This window comes from Bos grunniens, chromosome 2 (genome assembly GCF_055505025.1).
Source record: "Bos grunniens cultivar Pamir isolate PY7600 chromosome 2, Bosgru_T2T1.0, whole genome shotgun sequence".
NCBI classification, from domain to species: Eukaryota; Metazoa; Chordata; class Mammalia; order Artiodactyla; family Bovidae; genus Bos; species Bos grunniens.
In genome coordinates, this window is record NC_141166.1 from 50965332 (window position 1) to 50988288 (window position 22957).

The 22957-nt window shown below is 43.2% G+C and overlaps 1 protein-coding gene across 16 annotated transcripts in view; it reads left to right on the plus strand.

Moving 5' to 3' along the window:
* The window catches only part of ANKRD44 (ankyrin repeat domain 44), a 311506-nt gene that overhangs the window by 23377 nt on the left and 265172 nt on the right, over positions 1 to 22957 (plus strand). The window contains exon 1 of one of the 16 annotated variants that reach the window (XM_086347769.1): positions 8599 to 8637. The exons of 14 other annotated variants lie outside the window; for them this stretch is intronic. In XM_086347769.1, coding sequence (XP_086203895.1) covers positions 8614 to 8637 — 24 coding nt within the window. In that variant the 5' untranslated portion in view covers positions 8599 to 8613. Of the gene's footprint in view, positions 1 to 8598; positions 8638 to 8981; positions 9968 to 22957 lie in introns of those variants that run through there. One more of the 16 variants, XM_086347820.1, reaches the window with a different exon arrangement.

Below are 22957 nucleotides of genomic sequence, written 5' to 3' on the forward strand. Positions count from 1 at the left end.
AATCAGATCTTGGACTCAGGGATTTAGTGTGGGAGTTGGAGTTGTTGAATCACTTCCACTAGTGCTCAGTGGTGAACACCGGCAACCTTGATTTTGCCCCAGAGATGACTGCATTGACATCTCTTCTTTAGACTCTGATACTGTATCATTTTGTTCATTTCTTTAAGCTCTGTGCAGGTATTTTGTCAGCCACTAATAGAGTTTGTATTTTCTTTCCTTTTTGTTTTTCTGTAATCTGTTTAAGGTTTATTTTGCAGGAGTTTGTGAGGGGGGGCATGCCTAAGACTTAACAAACAGGCCAAGTCCTTCGGGCTGTGACACTAGACTGTTAATAGCGTAAGAGGCTCTTAGTTATGGCAGTAAGTCATAAAGTCACAGAGGGATTTGGTTTCTGGAGAAAGTAAAAATGTACTTAGCATGTTTATGAGAAAGGAGTGAGAGTCATTACCCTATTAGAGCCAAGCATTAAAGCTTCAACATCCAACTAGAATATTTCTCATAGCTCGGCAAGTCACTTTAACCCTTGATTTTTCATACTTTGATCCTGTTCCTCCAGTGGCTCCATCACAGGTGGGCTACTCTGTACAGATCAGAACCCAGAAGAGGAGCAGGGGAGATCTTGATGCCACCGGTAGCTTTTATGGAATCATACATGCTCCATTGACTGACTCCTTGGTCTGCATGGTTCCAGCCACACTCCCGCGGCAGGAGGGTTTGTGGAACTTGGTGGACATCTTACAGTGGAATTCACCAGGGCCCACAGGACTTGCTCAACTCAAACTCCCTAGTTTTTCATTGCTTCTTGCAGGATGTTTGTAAGTGGGCCTAGAGATGTGACTAGAGGCTAGTGAGTGAGAAACTCACCTAGGGCCTAAAACTCCTGGGTGGGTTTCAAGGTGCACGTTATTTGGAGTGCCACAAAACTGGAATATTGCTGCTTTTGTCATATGGAGCAGGCCCTGCTCAAATAGAAGAAAATATATTTCTATTGTTAGTAGTTAAAATTGAACAATTATCATATTTCTAGAATTTTGTCTAAATATACACATGTAGTTTCTGAGTATATGCTGCCTTCATTTCTTGTGAGGTCATATGGCGGTAGATGCTAAGGGTTTAGAGAAATTAATGAGAAAGCGTAAAGAATAAATGTCATATCTATATGACAGTATACATAATTATTTTTTTCCTTCTAAGAACTGGGAAAAAGACTCCATTGTTTGATTTTCACGGTTAGGCAACTTGGACCTGGTCATAGAACATGGATAACCTGAGGGACAGTACTTGGAAACCTCTAGATAAAAATGCAGGGAAAACTCTGAGGAATCCTGGTGGCCTAACAGAGGCCGGAGGGACTCTTGTTCATTCTTGGCGTGCACATCTTTGATATTGTTTGCAAATGGGTCTCGCTAAAGTGAGTTCCATCTGTTAATGTCACTACGCATAGATGTTTGTCCATCTTTGAAGGCACTTTTCTATTTGCTTCTTCTTAATTTTTTTTTAAACTTTTTATTTTGTGTTTGTGTTTGTTATGTGCCTGTTTATATAAGGCCTGCTGCTTTATTTTCTCCAGAATAAAATATAGATATTTCAAGTTTGTAAATGCTGTGAAAACCGTTTAGTTTTAGTTTCTCTGTACCCCTCAATCCATCAAAGAGACAATGTCCTGAACCTTTTTGGGAGATAGTTATCCAACTTTCTATTCACTTTCTTCCACGTGGCCAATTACTGGGAATTATTTCACTTAAACTGGAAAACCATTGGCAGCCCTCATATAAGGCATGAGCCCCTAGGTAATTGACATTTGAGACTCCTAATTTCCAAAGCCAGCAACAGGATGTAAAGTACCTCTTTTGATGAATCTAGCAGCAAATGTCGGAGAAGGCAATGGCACCCCACTCCGGTACTCTTGCCTGGCAAATCCCATGGACAGAGGAGCCTGGTAGGCTGCAGTCCGTGGGCTTGCTAGGAGTCAGACACGACTGAGCAACTTCACTTTCACTTTTCACTTTCATGGGTTGGAGAAGGAAATGGCAACCCACTCCAGTATTCTTGCCTGGAGAATCCCAGGGATGGGGGAGCCTGATGGGCTGCTGTCTTTGGGATCGCACAGAGTTGGACACGACTGAAGTGACTTAGCAGCAGCAGATATGTTTGGAAAATGAGGAAGTGATATTGCTAACTTGCTGTTTAATATAGCGGGGTGTAGCTTGACTAGTTCAGTTTAGTCACTCACTCGTGTCCAACTCTTTGCGACACCATGGACTGCAGCACGCCAGGCATCCCTATCCGTCATCAACTCCCAAAGCTTGCTCAAACTCATGTCATCAAGTTGGTGATGCCATCCAACCATCTCATCCTCTGTCATTCCCTTCTCCTCCCGCCTTCAATCTTTCCCAGCATCAGCGTCATTTCCAATAAGTCAGCTCTTCACATCAGGTGGCCAAAGTATTGGAGTTTCAGCTTCAGCATCAGTCCTTCCAGTGAATATTCAGGACTGATTTCCTTTAGAATGGACTGGTTGGATCTCCTTGCAGTCCAAGGGACTCTCAAGAGTCTTCTCCAACACCACAGTTCAAAAGCATCAATTCTTCTGCCCTCAGCTTTCTTTATAGTCCAACTCTCACATCCATGCATGACTACTGGAAAAACCATAGCTTTGACTAGATGGACCTTTGTTGGCTAAGTAATGTCTGCTTTTGAATATGCTGTCTAGGTTGGTCATAGCTTTTCTTCCAAGAAGCAAGGGTCTTTTAATTTCATGACTGCAGTCACCATCTGCAGTGATTTTGGAGTGCAAGAAAATAAAGTCTCTCACTGTTTCCATTGTTTCCCCATCTGTTTGTCTTGAAGTGATGGGACCAGATGCCATGATCTTAGTTTTCTGAATGTTGAGTTTTAAGCCAGCTTTTTCACTCTCCTTTTTTACTTTCATCAAGAGGCTCTTTAGTTCCTCTTCCCTTTCTGCCATAAAGGTGGTGTCATTTGCCGTATCTGAGGTTATTGGTGTTCTCCCGGCAATCTTGATTCCAGCTTGTGCATTATCCGCTCCAGCATTTCTCATGATGTACTCTGCATAGAAGTTGAATAAGCAGGGTGACAATATACAGCCTTGATGTACTCCTTTCCTAGTTTAGAGCCAGTCCATTGTTCCATGTCTGGTTCTAACTGTTACTTCTTGACTTGCATACAGATTTCTCAGGAAGCAGGTAAGATGGTGTGGTATTCTCACCTCTTTAAGAATTTTTCACAGTTTGTTGTGATCTACACAGTCAAACGCTTTGGCATAGTCAATAAAGCAGAAGTAGATGTTTTTCTGGAACACTCCTGCTTTTTCTATGATCCAACAAATGTTGGAAATTTGATCTCTGGTTCCTCTGCCTTTTCTAAATCCAGCATGAACATCTGGATGTTCACGGTTCACGTACTGTTGAAGCCTGCCTGGCATGGAGAATTTTGAACATTACTTTGCTAGCGTGTGAGTTGAGTGCAACTGTGTGGTAGTTTGAACATTCTTTGGGATTGGAATGAAAATTGACCTTTTCCAGTCCTGTGGCCACTGCTGAGTTTGCTGGCATATTGAGTGCAGCACTTTCATAACATCATCTTTTAGGATTTGAAATAGTTGAACTGGAATTCCATCACCTCTACAAGCTTTGTTTGTAGTGATACTTTGTAAGGCCCACTTGACTTTGCATTGCAGGATGTCTAGCTCTAGGTGAGTGATCACACCATCGTAGTTATCTGGTTCATTAAGATCTTTTTTTGTATAGTTCTTCTGTGTATTCTTGCCTCCTCTTCTTAATATCGTCTGTTTCTGTTAGGTACATACCGTTTCTGTCCTTTATTGTGCCCATCTTTGCATGAAATGTTCCCTTGGTATCTCTAGTTTTTTTGAAGAGATCTCTAGTCTTTCCCATTCTGGTGTTTTCCTCTATTTCTTTGCATTGATTACTTGAGGAAGGCTTTCCTATCTCTCCTTACTTTTCTTTTGAACTCTGCATTCAAATGGGTATATCTTTCCTTTTCTCCTTTGCCTTTTGCTTCTCTTCTATTCTCAGCTATTTATAAGGCCTCCTCAGACAGCCATTTTGCCATTTTGCATTTCTTTTTTCTGGAGGATGGTCTGGATCCCTGTCTCCTGTACAATGTCATGAACCTCCGTCTATAGGTCTTCAGGCACTGTATCTATCAGATCTGATCCCTTGAATCTATTTGTTACTTCCAGTGTATAATTGTAAAGGATTTGATTTAGATCATATCTGAATGTTGTAGAGGTTTTCCCTCTTTCTTCAATTTAAGTCTGAATTTGGCAATAAGAAGTTCATGATCTGAGCCACAGTCAGCTCCCGGTCTTGGTTTTGTTGACTGTGTAGAGCTTCTCCATCTTCGGCTGCACAGAATGTAATCAATCTGATTTCAGTATTGACCATCTGGTGATGTCCATGTGTAGAGTCTTCTCTTGTGTTGTTGGAAGAGGGTGTTTGCTATGACCAGTGCCTTCTCTTGGCAAAACTGTTAGCCTTTGCCCTGCTACATTTTGTACTCCAAGGCCGAAGTTGTCTGTTACTCCAGGTATCTCTTGACTTCCTACTTTTGCATTTCAGTCCTCTGTGATGAAAAGGATATCTTTTTTTGGTGTTTGTTCTCGAAGATCTTGTAGATATTAAGTCCATTCAGTTCAGTTCAGTCACTCAGTCGTGTCCGACTCTTTGTGACCCCATTAATCACAGCACACCAGGCCTCCCTGTCCATCACCAAGTCCCAGAGTTCACTCAAACTCATGTCCATCAAGTCAGTGATGCCATCCAGCCGTCTCATCCTCTGTCGTCCCCTTCTCCTCCTGCTCCCAATCCCTCCCAGCATCAGGGTCTTTTCCAGTGAGTCAGCTCTTCGCATGAGGTGGCCAAAGTATTGGAGTTTCAGCTTCAACATTGGTCCTTCCAGTGAACACCCAGGACTGATCTCCTTTAGGATGGACTGGTTGGATCTAGTATAGTCTATATTATAAGACTTGTGGAAGGTGCTCATCCTAAGTCAGTGTTCTGTCTAAAGCTCACTAAAATGATTCTGATATATATATATATATATATATATATATATATATATATGGAAGCTGCAGTGTCCATCATGTTTTATTAATATGATGAAAGTTTTTATTTGGAGGCATTAGAGAAAGAGGCTGCAGCAGTGAGGGGCAGTTATTGATGGAGTGTGTGTATCTTGAATGCTAAGCCCAACAGTTTGTAGTACTGGGCTCGTGCAGAGTGTGTGGCAGTGTGTGTTTAAGAGTTTGAGTATGAGTTTGGCATTTGGATACAGGTAGCTTAGTTTAACTTCACTTTCATGGTTCACTTTCATGTATTGGAGGAGGAAATGGCAACCCACTCCAGTGTTCTTGCCTGGAGAATCCCAGGGACGGGGGAGCCTGGTAGGCTGCCGTCTATGGGGTCGCACAGAGTTGGACATGACTGAAGTGACTTAGCAGCAGCAGCAGCTTAGTTTAGGGACTTGCCTGGTGGCTCAGACGGTAAAGCGCCTGTCTACAATTCGGGACACCCAGGTTCGATCCATGAGTCGGGAAGATCCCCTGGAGAAGGAAATGGCAATCCACTCTAGCTTAGTTTAGAGAGTTATACTGGAGCATTTGGAGTGGTTTTGATGTGGTTCTGGATGTGTTTAGCAGACGTGAGGGCTACCTTGGGATGTTGAGAGGTAAAACAGAAGGCATGATGCCCAAATTTTAGAAGGCTGGGAAGAAAGGAATTGAGCCTGGCTTTTTACCTCCTTTACCTTTAGGGAGAGTGAAGAGGAAATATTTGAAATGGAAAGAACAATAACTGAAATAGATGTGGTTAAAACTGTAAATGTTCATGATCTCCTCAAATGAGAGGAGAAGCCAGATGATCAGTGCAAGGACCAACTACTTTTATAGGCAGTGAATACATCTTAGGTCTCTGCTTTTCTGAAATAAAAACATAGTGTCTTCCAGATTTTTACTTGGCACATTACCTAGTGGTGTTCTGTATCTGTTTAGAAACTTTGACTTATAATTCCTTGAGAAGAGTCCCTGGTAGCTTTTTTTTCCCCCTAAGAGAAGGAAACATCATAGAAATATTTTTTTAGAAATATATTTTTTGCAAGCTTCTAACCTTTACTTGGAAGGCTTCCCAGGTTGCTCAATGGTAAACAATCTGCCTGCTAATGCAGGACACAGGTTCAGTCCCTGGGTCGGGAAGATCCCCTGAGGGAGGAAATGGCAATCCACTCCAGTATTCTTGCCTGGCAAATCCCATGGACAGAGGGCTATAGTCCAATAGGGTTGCAAAGAGTCAGACGCGACTGAGCACAAACACAAAGCTTCACTTAAATTATCCCCTACCCACAGGATAGGTTAATTTTTCTTGCCAGCACATAGAGACTGGTGTAAGAAGTTGTTAACTTCTGTCTTAGAGCTTGGTTACTCTTGTTCTGATATGACCCAAGCAGCATCAAACTGCACTAGTTAGATTTTTTTGCAGCGAGGACTATAAAATTAAAAAAACCCTGTTATGATGGCTGCTGTAGGAACAAGCAAATGGAATGCAATTCATTTTTCCACTAATAAATATTTATTGAGTCCTATCATTTCATGCCAGTCTCTGGGCAGAGCCCTAGGTCTTGAAAAGTATGTCTTTCAATACCGGTTTTACTGAAATTTCAGTGTTGATCTCCATGTTCCTATATAAAATAATTCAAGTAGAAATTAAGTAAACAGTTGGCTAGTGGGCTGCATACTAAGTCACTTTATTTGTGTCCAACTCATTGTGACCCTATGGACTGTAGCCCGCCAGGCTCTTCTGTCCGTGGGGATTTTCCAGATCAAACCTGCGTTTATTCCATCTCCTGGATTGGCAGGTGGGTTTTTTGTTTGTTTGTTTGTTTTTAACCACTAACGCCACCTGGGATGCATAGTAAATATGAAATAACTGTATTCTTAATAAGAAACCTAACTGCTGGACTATAAAGAAAGCTGAGCTCCGAAGAATTGATGCTTTTGAACTGTGGTGTTGGGGAAGACTGTTGGGAGTCCCTTGGACTGCAAGGAGACCAACCAGTCCATCCTAAAGGAAATCAGTCCTGAATATTCATTGGAAGGACTGATGTTGAAGCTGAAACTCCAATACTTTGGCCACCTGATGCGAAGAGCTGACTCATTGGAAAAGACCCTGATGTTGGGAAAGATTGAAGGCGGGAGGAGAAAGGAACAACAGAAGATGAGATGGTTGGATGGCATCACGGACTCAATGGACATGAGTTTGGGTGAACTCTGGGAGTTGGTGATGGACAGGGAGGCCTGGCGTGCTCTAGTCCATGGGGTCGCAAAGAGTCGGACGTGACTGAGCGACTGAACTGAACTGTTGAAAGTTCAACAAATAAAGTACCTGGATGGCAATAATTATCCAATAAACATCTTAGTATCTCATATCATATGTATTAATAATATATTTTAACAATTTATGGGGATGGTTTCTCAGACAAATTTAACATAACAATGAAGTCATTGGAACCTCTGTTACTGAAGTGGATTTTTAAAATTGCATTTCCCTCTTGCAACCATTTTTGTAGCAATAAAGGAGCAGTAAGCAGGTGAAAGTAAGGCTTGGGCACTGCATCTGACTAGAATAGGTCAGGTTGCTCTCTGATAGGGGAGGGATTAGGATTTTGGTGTGGAAAGATTTCCGGTATTGCACTGTTTCAAAGAGTAGCTTGGTGGTATTGGTATTCTCGAACTTAAGTGGGCACCAGATGTGGAAGGGTTTATCAAAGGAGGAACACTTTTACTTTTCCTATTTTCCAGCATCTTCTTGTGGGCAGTACTCTGTGTCTTCACTTCACTGAAAGGAAGGGAATATTATTCTTGGAAATATTTTTATGAGTCTAGAGAAAGAATGTTGTAGACAGAACCAGGACTTAAGACTTTAATGTAAAGAACATTCTAGTAGTCAGAGTTTTTCATTTTTTTAATTTTTTAAAAATAATTTTTTTAGTTGTATAGAAAATGTTTTTTAAACATTTCTGAGGTTGAACATGTAAATTTCCTTTTTTTCTTCAAAGACTTTAAAAAATAAAACCAAAATCAGCTGGAGAAGTTTAGGAAGATAGTAGCAAGATAGATAAGATAAAGCACAATGGTTTCCCCTTATCGGTGGGGGAAAATATTCCAGGACGCCCAGTGGATGCCTGAAACTGTGGATAGTAGCGACTGTGTTTTTTCTAATATGCCATACCTATGACAAAGTTTATTTTGTAAATTAGGCACAATAAGAGAATATTTAAATTGCCAGCATTACTCCTTTTGTACTCTGGGGGCTCTTGAACATAAACACTTCCATATTCTGACAGTTGATAACCCAGATGGCTACTAAGTGACCGGCTGGAAAGATACCTGGACAAAGAGATGATTCATTCCCAGGAGGGACAGAGCAGGATAGGGCTGGAGTTCATTGCGCTACTCAGAACGGTGCTGTTTAAAATTAAAATCTTATATACTGTCTATTTCAGAGTTTTCCATTTAATGTTTTGTGACTCCTGTTGACTTCGGGTAACTGAAACAGTGGATGGGGTACTACTGTGATGGAGAAAGAAAGGCTGTGTATGGTGGGTATTGATTGATAATGTGACTGCTAATTGGTAAGATTCATGTCTTAATTGGTGATTGACTAACACTGGGTAGGTGTGTTTCTCAAATGATGCTACTACCTTTTGGCGGCTGTTACTTTTTTTAGCAATCAAGTCAACAGCATAATTCCTGGTCCATCAAACTGTCTTCCTTGAGGCCTGTCAAGATCATGGATGTTGTCCAGCCATCGCTCAAGGCCTCCGAGCTCTGCCCTGACAGACCTTAAACCATGAGGTCAGCTTGAAACCTCTCCCTTTCTGTTAAGTTTGTGGTTCAGCACAGGTAACTGAAAACAGATGTGCTGAGGGAGCACTGCTAGTTTTCTTATTGAGTTTTGGTGATTGGGGGTTGGGGAGTGAAATCTGCCTCTTACAAACCCTTTGTGCTTTCGTTTTGTGTACAGTTTTCTGATCTCAGCAATATTTGCCCAGGTTCTATCCAGATGCTTTCTTTTTTGTTTTGTAGAGAGATTGCTGATGGGGGTGGAGAGGGGCCGTAGCCTACTTTTCCTTCACGCTAATCTCTTCCTCCTGATGTCTGTTTCCTGTCTGCAGACCGAACACAGTCCCGTGGGACCCAAAGTGATTTTTACAACCTAGCAGTTGCCTCTTAGGATTTTTGCATTAAACACTCGTTAAACTATTTGACAACAGTAGGAAAAGAATGACTTGGGAGTCCTGTCACATGCTCGGGCTAAAAGAGAGCAATGATGGGACAGCGAGGAAGAGAAATAAGATGATTTAAAGACAGAAGTATCTCATAAACCTTAAGTCCCAGGGAGGACCCAGATTGTGGTGGTTGCTGAAAAGTGAGGGCAGGAAGCCTCTGATGAACGTCTGCTGTGGGAGGGGAGCAAGTGAGATGCTAGGGAAGTCGGTGTGAGAGGCTGTGCCTAGGAGCTGCACAGTCCACCTGAGGCAGCTCCAGGATAAGGGAATAAAATCCCACCGTGCACGGAACATCCAGTACCAGCTGATCACTATCATGGCAACTCAGGGGGAGAGAGCATCCAGGGAAGACGATTTTCTGAAAAGCTGTGTTGTGGAGGATATGAGATTGGAGCTGGCTTTTAAATACCTTGTGGTAGGAATTTTTTGGGCTTCCCTTGTGGCTCAGTCAGTAAAGACTCCACCTGCAGTGCGGGTAGACCTGAGTTCGATCCCTGGGTTGGGAAGATCCCCTGGAGGAGGGCATGGCAACCCACTCCAGTATCCTTGCCTGGAGAATCCGCATGGACAGAGGAGCCTGTCGGGCTACAGTCTATGAGACTGCAAAAAGTCAGACGTGACTGAGCGACTAAGCACAGTGGTAAGTGTTTAACAAGCTGGGAGGAAAGAGGAAGAGGGCATTTGAGACAGAGGCCAGAAATAAGAGAAAAAGAAAGTTCTGTGCTAGGTTTCCAAGAGCAGTGATATCAATAGTTGACTGGAGCGGAGGGGTTTGCACAGGAGACAGTGGCAGATGGATTAGAGAGAATGGGCAGAACCCTAGAAAAAATGCTAAGGGGTTTGGGTTCAATGGGGAGCCATGGAATAGTTGATCGGAGTTCTGATTTGTGCAAAGTAGTGTTTTAAGAAAAATGATCTAACCACAGTGTAGAGCACCAATGGTTTATTTACTGCCTTGATTAGGTGATACTGTGTCTTGAGGCATTGTTCAGTTAGAAACACATTTTTATCATATGCAAATGGGCCCCCTGGCCTTGTATCAGGAACTGACCGTTCCTTATGGACTTGTTAGAAGAGGGAAATGTTTTATCATCAGCTTCTCTTAAATCTAAGGGGGCAATATGTTATCCTATGGATAACATATTGATGTGTGGACTGAATGACGGACATACGATTAACTCTTAAATACAGCACTGCTAAGCTCAGCCCTGCAATCATGCGGTTATGAAATTTTACCCAGCCTGAAACCATAAGAGCAAAACCCTGTTAGTCTGATCTACTCACAGCACACAATATGAGAACCTAGTCTTTGAAGGGGTGTGGAAAAACTGGAGAACTGCTGACTGCATGAAATGTAAATAAGAATTCCATGTGGAGAGATTCTTCTCTCAGAGTTTTGGGTATTTTATTCTCTTGAATGTTGGCTCCAGACCACACCACCTGTTTCTCCTCTGAACTTCTCCAAGGCCAAAGGTCTTTGCCTCCGAGATCTAAAGTACTTGCTTGCTGCTGACCCGCATACCCTTACTGAGGGAAGGGAAAAAGATGGAGGGTGAGAGCTGAAGGGCAGAGGCTTTCGGTCTTTGGTTAATACAAGCTGGGGTCACAAAGCAGTGCTTTGATTGGAAACATTCCTCCAGAAGCGTCTGGTCATCTGGAAGTTGGGGAGTCGTGGGAACAGAGTGTGATATATTGATGTTAATCTTGGTCCATCTTAGCAGAAGAAATCCTTATTGCCCATGGTGAGACATGGGATAATTAGTTCTACACAACCTTAGTCCTACACAACCTGCTGGGTTGGTGTAAGGGTGATCCAGGAGAACCTGAAGTTTGATTGTGACCAGTGGGCGCTGAATCTTGGTCAGACCAAGATTTTATTCATTGCAGAAGCTTGATTCTCTTCCAGCCGTGGTCCTGGGATTATCACTCATGGTGGGAACACCGCTTGACACAGGGAAGGAGTAATGCAGAACCAGTGAATTTTCCTTAGGGTCCTACAGACAGAGAAGTAGCCATTCAGCTATCTCTGGCCTGGTACCTCTCTTCCTTTGTGGCATATTCTGACTTCCCCTTTGATTAGCCAATCTCATTGCACATCTTTGAAAAGTGTAGGCCTCCACTGTTTTCCTTGCCATTTTCTTCTTATTCTCCACAGACATGTGGCAGGCATTACTTGATTGCTTATAGTTATAGCCTCTTTAATCTTAATGAAATGACAAATCACTGGTTTAAAAAGTACGTAGAAGCTTTCCTGTGTTATTAAGGGTACCCTCCATTACTTGCTGAGAGGGCCTCTCTCCTTATCCACCCTTCAGCTGCTCCTTCATTCTCCTGCCCCCACTTCCAAATGGCTCTTAAGACATTCTGAGCAGTGGGGTCTCAAAGTGTGGTCCCTAGATCAGCGAAATCAGCACCCCCTGCAACTTGTTAAGAAAGGTAAGTTTTAGGGCCCCACCTAGGACTACGGACTTCCCAGGTGGCACTAAAGAACCCACCTGCCAATGCTGGAGATGTAAGAGACTCTGGTTCAGCCCCTGGGTAGGAGGAAATTAGCCCTTCAAGCTGGCAACCCACTCCAGTATTCTTGCATGGAGAATCCCATGGTCAGAGGAACCTGGAGGGCTACAGTCCATAGAGTCAGACACCACTGAAGTGACTTGCAAGCACTGTGATTCTAATAAGCTCCTAAGTGATTCTAATGAGTGTCTGAGTTTGAGAAATGCTTGACTTGGCATATGAAGAGCCTTGGTCTTTCCGTTTATTGTCTTAAAAATAAATTTTGTCTCTACCTGTATGCATACCTGCGGTGTAAGAATAAAGACAGAACCTAATGCATTTAGTCTTCATTTGTATTCATTGTTGACAGTTTCTGCATTAGAATGGGGAAACTTAGCACTTTGCGAATTTAACAGCTAGTTAAACACCACTTAACGCCATGCTGCTGCTGCTGCTGCTCAGTCGCCTCAGTCCTGTCCAACTCTGTGCGACCCCATAGAGGGCAGCCCACTGTGCTCCTCTGTCCTTGGGATTCTCCAGGCAAGAATACTGGAGTGGGTTGCCATTTCCTTCTCCAACGCATGAAAGTGAAAAGTGAAAGTGAAGTCGTTCAGTCGTGCCTGACTCTTAGCGACCCCATGGACTGGAGCCTACCAGGCTCCTCCAACCATGGGATTTTCCAGGCAAGAGTACTGGAGTGGAGTGCCACTGCCTTCTCCGACTTAACCCTTTAGCACTAGCCAATTGCTTCCCCCTACCCTCCAGCACTAACGTGTTTCCATCCCCGGCCTCCCCACCAATGCCCTCCTAATTGCTACAGTCACTCACTATTAGGCTAATTTGCTGCTCTGGGAGACAGTGTTAAGATGGCTCTCTGATTAGGTGGGAATTGATTAAGCAGAAGCTTTGTCCTGTTGCTAGATCAGGGGAAACAAACAGAGAGCTTCTAATTCCAAGCCTCTTACCATTTTGCTATTGCCTCAGTTTAGTAACTTTTCTGTGATTCTTAACTTATTAGCATTTGTGACTCCTGAATTTCTGTTCTCCTAGAGTCTTTCCAGCCTTATGTGAACGATACAAGCTCAGAGTCTCTCCTCACAATGGTATCTTTTTGTCATCTAGAATTGGTGAGAAGGCGAATAACAAGATGCAAACACAGCTTTGGAATAGAAATCATTCTTCACCAGACTCCCTGGGTTCTCCCCCAAACCCACCCCGTTTCCACTGGGCCCAGGTCCAGGTTAGTGGGATGGTTAAACCCTGCCCTCTGGGGCTGCAAGAGCTGAATTTGAAACCTTAAGTTACCTGTCTTCCTTGGGCCACAGTCTTTTCTTCTGAAAGATCTGGACCAGAATAGTATCTACCCAGAGGGTAGCTGTGAAGTAGTTGTTGTTTTTTAATTTCTTTAACAGGTGATTTTTTTAAAATTGAGGTATAGTTGAATTACAACTGTATGTTTCAGGTGTACAACATAGTGATTCACGAATTTTAAAGGTTATACTTTGTTTATGGTTATTACAAAATATTGGCTGTATTCTCTGCTCTGTACAATATATCCTTGTGTGTATGTGTGCATGCTCAGTCGTGTCCTGCGGCCCCAAAGACTGTAGCCCGCCAGGCTTCTCTGTCCATGGGATTTCCCAGGCAAGAGTGCTGGAGTGGGCTGTATTTCCTTCTCCACAGCTGTGCGTTTTGATGGAGTTAAAGAAAGGCAATGCCAAAGAATGCTCAAACTACCGCACAATTGCACTCATCTCACACGCTAGTAAAGTAATACTCAAAATTCTCCAAGCCAGGCTTCAGCAATACGTCAACCGTGAACTTCCAGATGTTCAAGCTGGTTTTAGAAAAGGCAGAGGAACCAGAGATCAAATTGCCAACATCTGCTGGATCATGGAAAAATCAAAAGAGTTCCAGAAAAACATCTATTTCTGCTTTATTGACTATGCCAAAGCCTTTGACTGTGTGGATCACAATAAACTGTGGGAAATTCTGAAAGAGATGGGAATACCAGACCACCTGACCTGCCTCTTGAGAAACCTGTATGCAGGTCAGGAAGCAACAGTTAGAACTGGACATGCAACAACAGACTGGTTCTAAATAGGAAAAGGAGTACGTTAAGGCTGTATATTGTCACCCTGCTTATTTAATTTATATGCAGAGTACATCATGAGAAACGCTGGGCTGGAAGAAGCACAAGCTGGAATCAAGATTGCTGGGAGAAATATCAATAACCTCAGATATGCAGATGACACCACCCTTATGGCAGAAAGTGAAGAGGAACTAAAGAGCCTCTTGATGAAAGTGAAAGAGGAGAGTGAAAAAGTTGGCTTACAGCTCAACATTCAGAAAACGAAGATAATGGCATCTGGTCCCATCACTTCCTGGGAAATAGATGGGGAAACAGTGGAAACAGTGTCAGACTTTATTTTTTGGGGCTCCAAAATCACTGCAGATGGTGACTGCAGCCATGAAATTAAAAGACGCTTACTCCTTGGAAGGAAAGTTATGTCCAACCTAGATAGCATATTCAAAAGCAGAGACATTACTTTGCCAACAAAGGTCCATCTAGTCAAGGCTATGGTTTTTCCAGTGGTCGTGTATGGATGTGAGAGTTGGACTGTGAAGAAAGCTGAGCACCAAAGAATTGATGCTTTTGAACTGTGGTGTTGGAGAAGACTCTTGAGAGTCCCTTGGACTGCAAGGAGATCCAACCAGTCCACTCTGAAGGATATCAGCCCTGGGATTTCTTTGGAGGGAATGATGCTGAAGCTGAAACTCCAGTACTTTGGCCACCTCATGCAAAGAGTTGACTCATTGGAAAAGACTCTGATGCTGGGAGGGATTGGGGGCAGGAGGAAAAGGGGACGACAGAGGATGAGATGACTGGATGGCATCACTGACTTGATGGACGTGAGTTTGAGTGAACTCCGGGAGTTGTGATGGACAGGGAGGCCTGGCGTGCTGCAATTCATGGGGTCGCAAAGAGTCGGACATGACTGAGCAACTAAACTGAACTGAATGTATGTAAATGGCTCCTGCAGTGATGCTCCCCAGAGATGAGGCTCCTGGGAGCATTGCTTTTCAGATCCCCACACCAGTGCACCCTCTTCATGACTCTTCCCCCAGGCTAGCCTCTCCCTTTCTTGAATTCCCACAGCTCTTTGTTAGTATCATGTGCCTGACATTAGGGTTACACCTCTAGGCTAGGCGATGGCTTGGTGTCCCCACTCTCCTTCATAGCTGTGGCTAATCAATAATACTACATACAAAACCTTAGAAATAAGGGCTAAATAAGTCTTTATGTTTATCACCAAGACTAAGATAGCTACAAATATAGACCAATACAAGTATATTATACAGGTAACTCATTAATTGTGACACTCCTAAACCTGTCATGATTTTTGGAGATGATAAAAAACTCTTGGTAAAATTCTGAATAGAATTAAGTATATCTTTCCCTTGATTTATAGGCTAATTGAATTCTTAGAAAATTCAATGTATTTAAAACCAAACAAAATATTTCTATGAAATGCAGTATTAAGATCTAGATTCAGATGATTATATAAACTTTTGTTCTCTTTTATGAAAGTTGTGTGGGACATGGGACAATCCATTATCAAGAGGGACCTTCTGGAACATTGTAGGAATTTAGCATTTCTGCTCCCACCCTTCCCAGATGCCATCAGAGTCCTATAATCGGTGTAACAACCAAAGGCTGCTTACGGAAAAGATTCCAAAGCCTCTAGGGACAGTGCCACGTCACCCGGAGCCACAGCCAAGGAGATAGGCATCAGCTCCAACTATGATCATTGCAGAGCCCTTATGGCCCCTAGCAGCTTGTCCTGAGGACATGATATTCTGTACAAATGTGGTGAATATGAATGAATTGCCAGACTTGGAATACTTTGACATAAATGGCACATATGGAAAAATAAAAGTTTATGAGTGTGATTTTTGTTTTTCTTCCTAAGCCACAGTTGGCGTCTGCTCTTTGTGACATTATGGAAGTGCTGAGCTACTTTAGACAACAGAAGGGCTTTTTTGCAGGTTGGGTTCTCTTGAAGCAGTTGCATGGAGTTTGGGGCTCATTAGAAACTGGTACTCAGGAAGGGAAGGAAGCAGGGTTGGGTAGAAGAAGGGTTTGAAAAGGCCTCAGCCAACCTGGTGGAAAACTCTGCAATGAGTACATGCAGTCACAGTGTCCTGCTTCGGGAAAGAATTACTGGGCCTCAGTCAGCAGACTCAGATTGTCTCAGGTCCTGCAGAAAGGGCATGATCTCAGGGAGGTATCTCTTTGGCCCTGGGGCAGACCCTGAAGGAGTGGGCAGCTGAGGGCCTTGTGCTGACCATGCTCCCAAAACTGGGCAGCAAGTCCTTCCCCAAAGAGGGATCTGGGCAGCTTACCTCCATCTACCACAGTCCCTCATGTATATCCTCACTTGAGCTGCACGGTAGTCCTAGGAGATAGGCATAATCATTTCCGTTTCATAGATGAGGAAGCTGAAGCGAGAGCATTTTCAGCAATTTCCCTGGCTTAAGTGCATAACTAGCATCTCAGTGAGGACTGGATTCTACCCCCTTCTAAATGTCAGGCCCCCTTAATGATGTCCGCTTGGGTTCCACAGTTCTCATTGGTTTATTATTCAGCCCCATTCATTTGATTGGTGTGAGGTGCTGTGCCCCATGCTGTGCCAAAGCCCATCCCATTCATACCGTTTCTTTCATGGTTGGTTGAGTAGCTTACAGGTTGATTAGCACAGTGAGGTAGAAATATCAGTCCTTTTAAATTCCCAGCTTTTATCACTTGATCAGCTTAAGGAATTAATTAGAAAAATCCTTGACATGCCTGAGAGCTTGTTTTGTGATAAGATTTTCCTTGTAGGTTGTTTCTGGCGGAGACAAGGACCTTTGATTTAGGGCCTCTTGAAAAGAGTGCCTCGGGCTTTCTAGATATCGCTTCCCAGGCTCCAGCCAAGTGAAGTTTGTGGGAGAATTAGTGGCTGCCTTGGGAACCTGACAGGCATACAGGAAGCATATGCCTCCATGCACACAGGTGGGTCCTTGACTCTGTGCTCTCTTCCTCTCTTGTTGCTGGGCAGTTTGGACTCTCAGTGGCCTATTAAAAAGACTCTCAGATGATTTTCAGGTCAGCCAGGGGAAACAACAGTCTTTAATAAAAGGCATGGCATTTCTGCTACAGTGTTTTGGAATAATTTTGGCTTTTTCACAAATCAGATGGGAAGTTAGGTTACAAGGTTGGCTGTAGGCAGGTCCAGTGAACCCTTAGGATTGTTGTTGTTCAGTCGCTCAGTCCTGTCCTCTTTGCAACCCCATGGACTGCAGCATGCCAGGTTTCCTGTCGTTCACCGTCTTGCTTGCTCAAACTCATGTCCACAGAGTCGGTGATGCCATCCAACCATCTCATCCTCTGTCGTCCCCTTCTCCTCTTCAGTCTTTCCAGCATCAAGGTCTTTCCCAATGAGTAAGCTCTTTGCATCAGGTGGCCAAAGTATTGGAGCTTCAGCTTCAGCATCAGTCCGTCCAGTGAATATTCAGGATTGATTTCCTTTAGAATTGACTGGTTTGATCTCCTTGCAGTCCAAGGGACTCTCAAGAGTCTCTAACAGGTGGAATAAACACAATGTATGATAGTTTAATATTCTTGAGGCCAGAATTCTTTTAAAATAGTTTATTTTTTTTAATTACAAAATATAAGCTCACGGTAGCAATGAAATCTCCTGTCCCCGGCAATAGTATCATACCCTAAAGGCCATCAGTATTGTGTGTGTTTCCTTCCTTACTTTTCTCTGTGCTTATTCAATCATGTACAGTTGTATTTACCTCATGGTTTTTTCTCTTCCTTTTAAATAAAAGTGTGATAAATTGCTCTATCCATAATACAGTATATTATAAACATCTCTCCCACCCCAGGTCAGTATCAAGCTTCATAAAAAGCTGTTTTATTATTTTTCTTATTCCATAGTGTGGACGGATCATGATTTATTCAACTGTTTCCCCTATTGATGGGCTTTCAGCTTATTTCCAGTTTTTGTCATTAAAACAATGCTGCAGTGAAAATTGTTGGACAGGCCCCTCAGAGCTGGGAATAGGAGGTGAATGAGAGAAGAAGGTGCAAAGGTGGGAGAGAGGGAGGTGCTCTCTGCTTAAACAGGTAAAGCAATTCAGTAAGTAGGAAATAGCAGACATAGGGCTTTGAGTAAAATAAAGCAAGGTTCTGTGTTAGAGGAAAGGCCCCTTTCTGGAGGTAAACTTATGCTGAGATCGCAGGATGGGTGGGGGGAGACAGCCTGAAGTGGATGATGTATGTGAGGAAGTTAGATTCATGTTCTGAGTTATTCGTTACTGGAGCCTGCCAGATGACCTTCTGCAGAAGTTATAGTGACATACACTCCACCCAGCAGTATCTCAGAGGCCCTGCTTCCTCATACCCACCCCTCGCCCTTAGCTTTAGGTATTATTAGTCTTTCAACATTTCACCAGTCCATTATATGAAAAATGGAAATTACCCTGCGTGCTGAGGAGGTTAGGTAGCTTTTTATATGTTCATTGACCTTCTATATTTCTCTTCCTTGGATTGCTTATTCATCAACTTTGCCATTTAAAAAAGTGGGTTATCCAGCCTCTTCTGACATTTTGTAGCAGCTCTGTCTCTATCAGAGGCCATTGCCTCTGGTAAGAAAGACTTTGTCTTTCTTCAGTCTCTCCAGACGCCTTACCTTAAGCCCTGACACACAGCCTTCATTAATCTTTAAAAATTACGGGCCTGGGGCCAATAAGCTTTTCAAAAGCCTAAAAATGTCTGAAATCAGAAAAAAAAAGTTTATATTGGCTTCTCGAATACTGAAAAAAAGCTAAAGTCAAAAGTAATATATGTTTAATCAAACGCCTATAAAACGTAGCGTTTATGTCAATTAGTCTTTTGCAGCTCATTTCAATATATAGTTATAATGCAAATAAAAGTAATGTATATTTAGTGTGGGAGGTGGGCATATTTTTACATATTTAATATTGTGGAAGGTGGGGCTTCCAGGTGAATACAGTTGCTGGTTGCTGAGCCATGTCCAACTCTTTGCAACCCCATGGACTGCAGACCGCCAGGCTCCTCTGTCCATGGAATTGTCCAGGCAAGAATACTAGAGTGTGTTGCCACTCTCTTCTCCAGGGTATCTTCCGGATATAGGGATCAAACCTGGATCCCCTGGATTGCAGGCAGATTCTTTATCCTCTGAGCCACCAGAGAAGCTCCTAGTCACCCTAAAACCTCCCAGAATTCTTAGAAAAAATTTACCCTATTCTACTTTCCCACCCAGTTCCTTTCTCTCTCTCTCTTTTTTGGTGTTCTTTGATTTTTTTGCTTTTTGGCCTCCTGGCCACTTGGCATTCAGCACTCACCCTTCTCTCATGTGGCCTGAAACTAATGTAGTTCGTCCTCAGTGACCTCAGGATGCAGCTCTCACCTCAGCCTGATATCCTCTGGGGCTCTTGACCTCATTGACTACTTCCTTCCGGAAGCTCTTGTGCTCCTTTGATCTTGCCTATTTTTTCTTAGTTTTCGTTTTACTTTTCTGACCATTCCTCCTCAATCCCCTGCTGAATGAATCCTTCCTTCTTCGTGAATCCAGTCCTCCTTGGTTAATTTCAGCAATTCCTTTGTCTTCAGTTACCCTCACTATTTTCTGTATACTGCCTCAAATTCTTTGTGGAGGAAAGAGAATATAAATTTTCAAAAGAATCTGTATGCCCCTTCCACCACCACAAACAAAACAAACTTTTAGAACTGAGCCCCAGAGAATATTTTAAAACTGTGATTTGCAACTTGTGAGTGGATTGTCAATGTAACAGGCTGGGACTGTATTAAAAAAAAACAGAAAATATAATTTTATACCACATGTACTTGGGAGATACTGTTTTATAGAACTTTTGTTATATGTATTTGTATGTACCAAGATTGGCCTCATAATTTGTGGGATCCTATGTAACATGAAAATACTGTACCTCTTGTTAAAAAATTATTGGGAGTTTCAAGATGGCAGCAGCAGAGAAGTAACCAAGAGGGGGCTCCTCTGAGTATGTGGCCCTGTGCAGCTGCCCAGCTTGCAGTGCACACGTGTAACCTGCCCTCATGTGGATGGTTGTGTTAGACTTGCGTTGAGATGTCAAATTATTTTCTTACTGTGAATCACAGGCAAATAAGTTGGAAAGCCACTGTCCTAATGTGTGCCAAGAATCATGTGAAAGGGTGCCTGTGGACACAGCATGGGGGAGCTGGTTCCAAACCACCTGTATTCAGTATTCCATCGCTAGTCCGCTCACCTCCACCTGGCTAGCTGGCTCCATTTTTCTGTTTCTGCCCGCTTGTGTCTCGTTTCTGCTGTGTTGCCCTGGCTCCAGGTACTCGGCTTTCTTACCTGCAGGTGCACCTCTCCCTGGCTTATTCAGGAAGCTGGGGAATACCTGTTTTGGAGCCCCCTCGAAGAATGGCTTGGACACTGCCTGCAATTACATGCCAAGGTTTCTCTTACTTCCAACCCAGATGTCTCTCCTTAGCATTAGTCTGTCTGTTACTTTTAAACATTCCACCTGGATGTACCTTGTGAGCTTCAGACGCAGACTCATTTTCCACCTCCCCTTTCCCTCCCCTTCTAGCCCTGCTCAGACTCTCTTTCCTTTGGTTAGTGCCACTACTGTTTACTCAGTTGGCCCAGCTTGTAACTGTGGGGTTATTCTTTATTCTTCCGTTCTTCCTTCTGCTCCACCTCCTCATAGCCCATGAGCTGCCAAGTCTTGTTGGTTTGGCCTCCTACATAACTGCTCTGAGACTGTTGTCTCTTCTCTAAGCCTGGCAGAGAGCCTGGCTCCTTAGCAGGGACGTGAAGCCCTTCATTCTGGTCCTCACCTGCATCTCATCCTCAGCTCCTATCCTACCAACCCCCCAACTCCTGTTTCAGCCACACATCTGTTTTCTTGTGTTCATGGGCTTCTCACTTGTGAGCAGCAGCACAGCCTCACTCCTTGGTATATTTGGAAACGTGGGGAGCATTCCGTTAGTTATCATAATGGTTGGGAGTTGCTGCCAGTGAATAGCGGCCGGGGTCAGAGATGGCAAACATCCTGCAGCGTGTGAGACATTGTCTCCAAGGGGAATTTGCCCCCTCCCTGCCAAATTGCAGTAGCCACCCTGTTGAGAAACAGAATGGGGCTGTGGCATGCCTCTCTCCTTTGTATCTGTCATTCTCTTGGCCTGAGATGCCCCTCCTCGGCCTCATCCCGGGGAGATCGTACATATTCTTTGAATTCAAGCTTAAAAAATGCCACCTCTATCTGAAGCTTCCCACGCCCATTTCATACGGAAGATAATTGGTTCCCCCTACTTTGTTCCAGGGCACTTGTACCTCGAGTGGAGCACTTCTCTGAGCTTGCCTTTCCCTGTGAAAGGGCCAGTCTTACTCAGCTTTGTTCTCCCTACTCCTGGCAGGGGGCTGGCAGGTGCTGTTGTGGGGTCACCATAAGGTAAAGAGGGTGGATTGGCTGAAATGAATGAAACCTGTAGCCTTGCAGCTGTGCAGTTCTTAGATTGGGTTTTACTTGCTGCACTTGAATTTTGTTTTTTCTTTCCTTCTTCCCTGCCTCTCTTTTTTCCTTTAACAATTGTAGCTTCTCTAACTCGGGCATGCGCTTCTTCGTTACTACAGATTGGCTGTCTTCCACAGTTATAGTCATCTGTGGTTCCTCGAGGCATCTAAGAATTGAAATAGATCTTGGCCATCTTTGTTCCTGAGGTGTGACTGCAGTAGTTACAGCTCCAGTTTCCTAGGCAACAGCCTTCTGGTTTTGAGTAGCGTGTTTCTCTTAGTGGATCTTTATTTGGAGAGAGGAGTCTTACGGCTTCTATCTCCATGTTCAAACTCTCTGTGCTTTATTGCTTATGAAAGGCCAGTTTACATTGGAGTAGGGCAAGGATAAAATATTACTCTGCTCTGGCAATTTTAACACTTTTTATTGAAGCGTACTGTACATACAGAAGAGAACACATAAGTGTTCTCTTAACATACCTGTATAAGTAGCACCCAGATCAAGAAACGATGCCTCAAAGCTTAATGATTTTTCATGGAACTGTTAGATTTTTTTTCTAATGTGCATTTCTTATTTTATCTAAGAGTCACATTTCTTTCCCAAACCGATACTAATCTAAGATCCTGTAAAATGGGGCCTGATTTAAGATCCTTGGGCATCCAAACCACAGGTTAACTAGGAAGCTTTAGGTCATTCCTATTTAACATATTATTTAAAAATAATAGTTTTCCAGCATTAGGAAGGTTCCCCATAATTCAGCTGCTTCAGTTTGAAGGACTCACTCTGCTCTTTGAAAGCAGCACATACTAGGAAGGCCTCAATCCAGGCTAATTCCTCAGTGTAGGCTGATCCCATGAAACAGGTACTTGGAAACAGAGAGGCCCCTCTCCTCACCCCATTCCCTTATCTCTTAGAGCCTGTACTGTTACTTGAGACACTCTGCTAAGTTGTGGTTGACTGGCTTTTAGTCAAATAATAACTCAGAAATGGCCAATTTTAAGCTGTTCACAATAGGGAGAAATGACAACCCTACAGAAAGGGAAGGGTGGTAAACGTGATAAAAGCATGAAAGAGCTAAAAATTGCATAAAAAATTCTGTAGTGATTTAATATTTTAAAGCACACAAAGGCATCTTTGAAATATTTGATGTACACAAAGTTGACCCTTTGCTGTTGGCAGAGTGTGCTATTATGCTATTTATAATCTTTTTAAGAAGATAAGAGAGGGTGCTACTACACATTTTAAGGAAATCTCCACCTGAAATGGCTAAAATAAAAAAAAGCATTTCTGCATTTATTGAGTGCTAAACTTTTATTCATTTATTCATCTATTATAATATGTAATGAGCACCTGTTATGGGCTGGGCACTGTTATAGGTGCTGAAGATGTACTGTACAGTCCATGGAATTCTCCAGGCCAGCATACTGGAGTGGGTAGTCAGTTCCCTTCTCCAGGGGATCTTCCCAACCCAAGGATCCAACCCAGGTCTCCCACGTTGCAGGCAGATTCTTTTCTAGCTGAGCCACCAGCAAAGCCC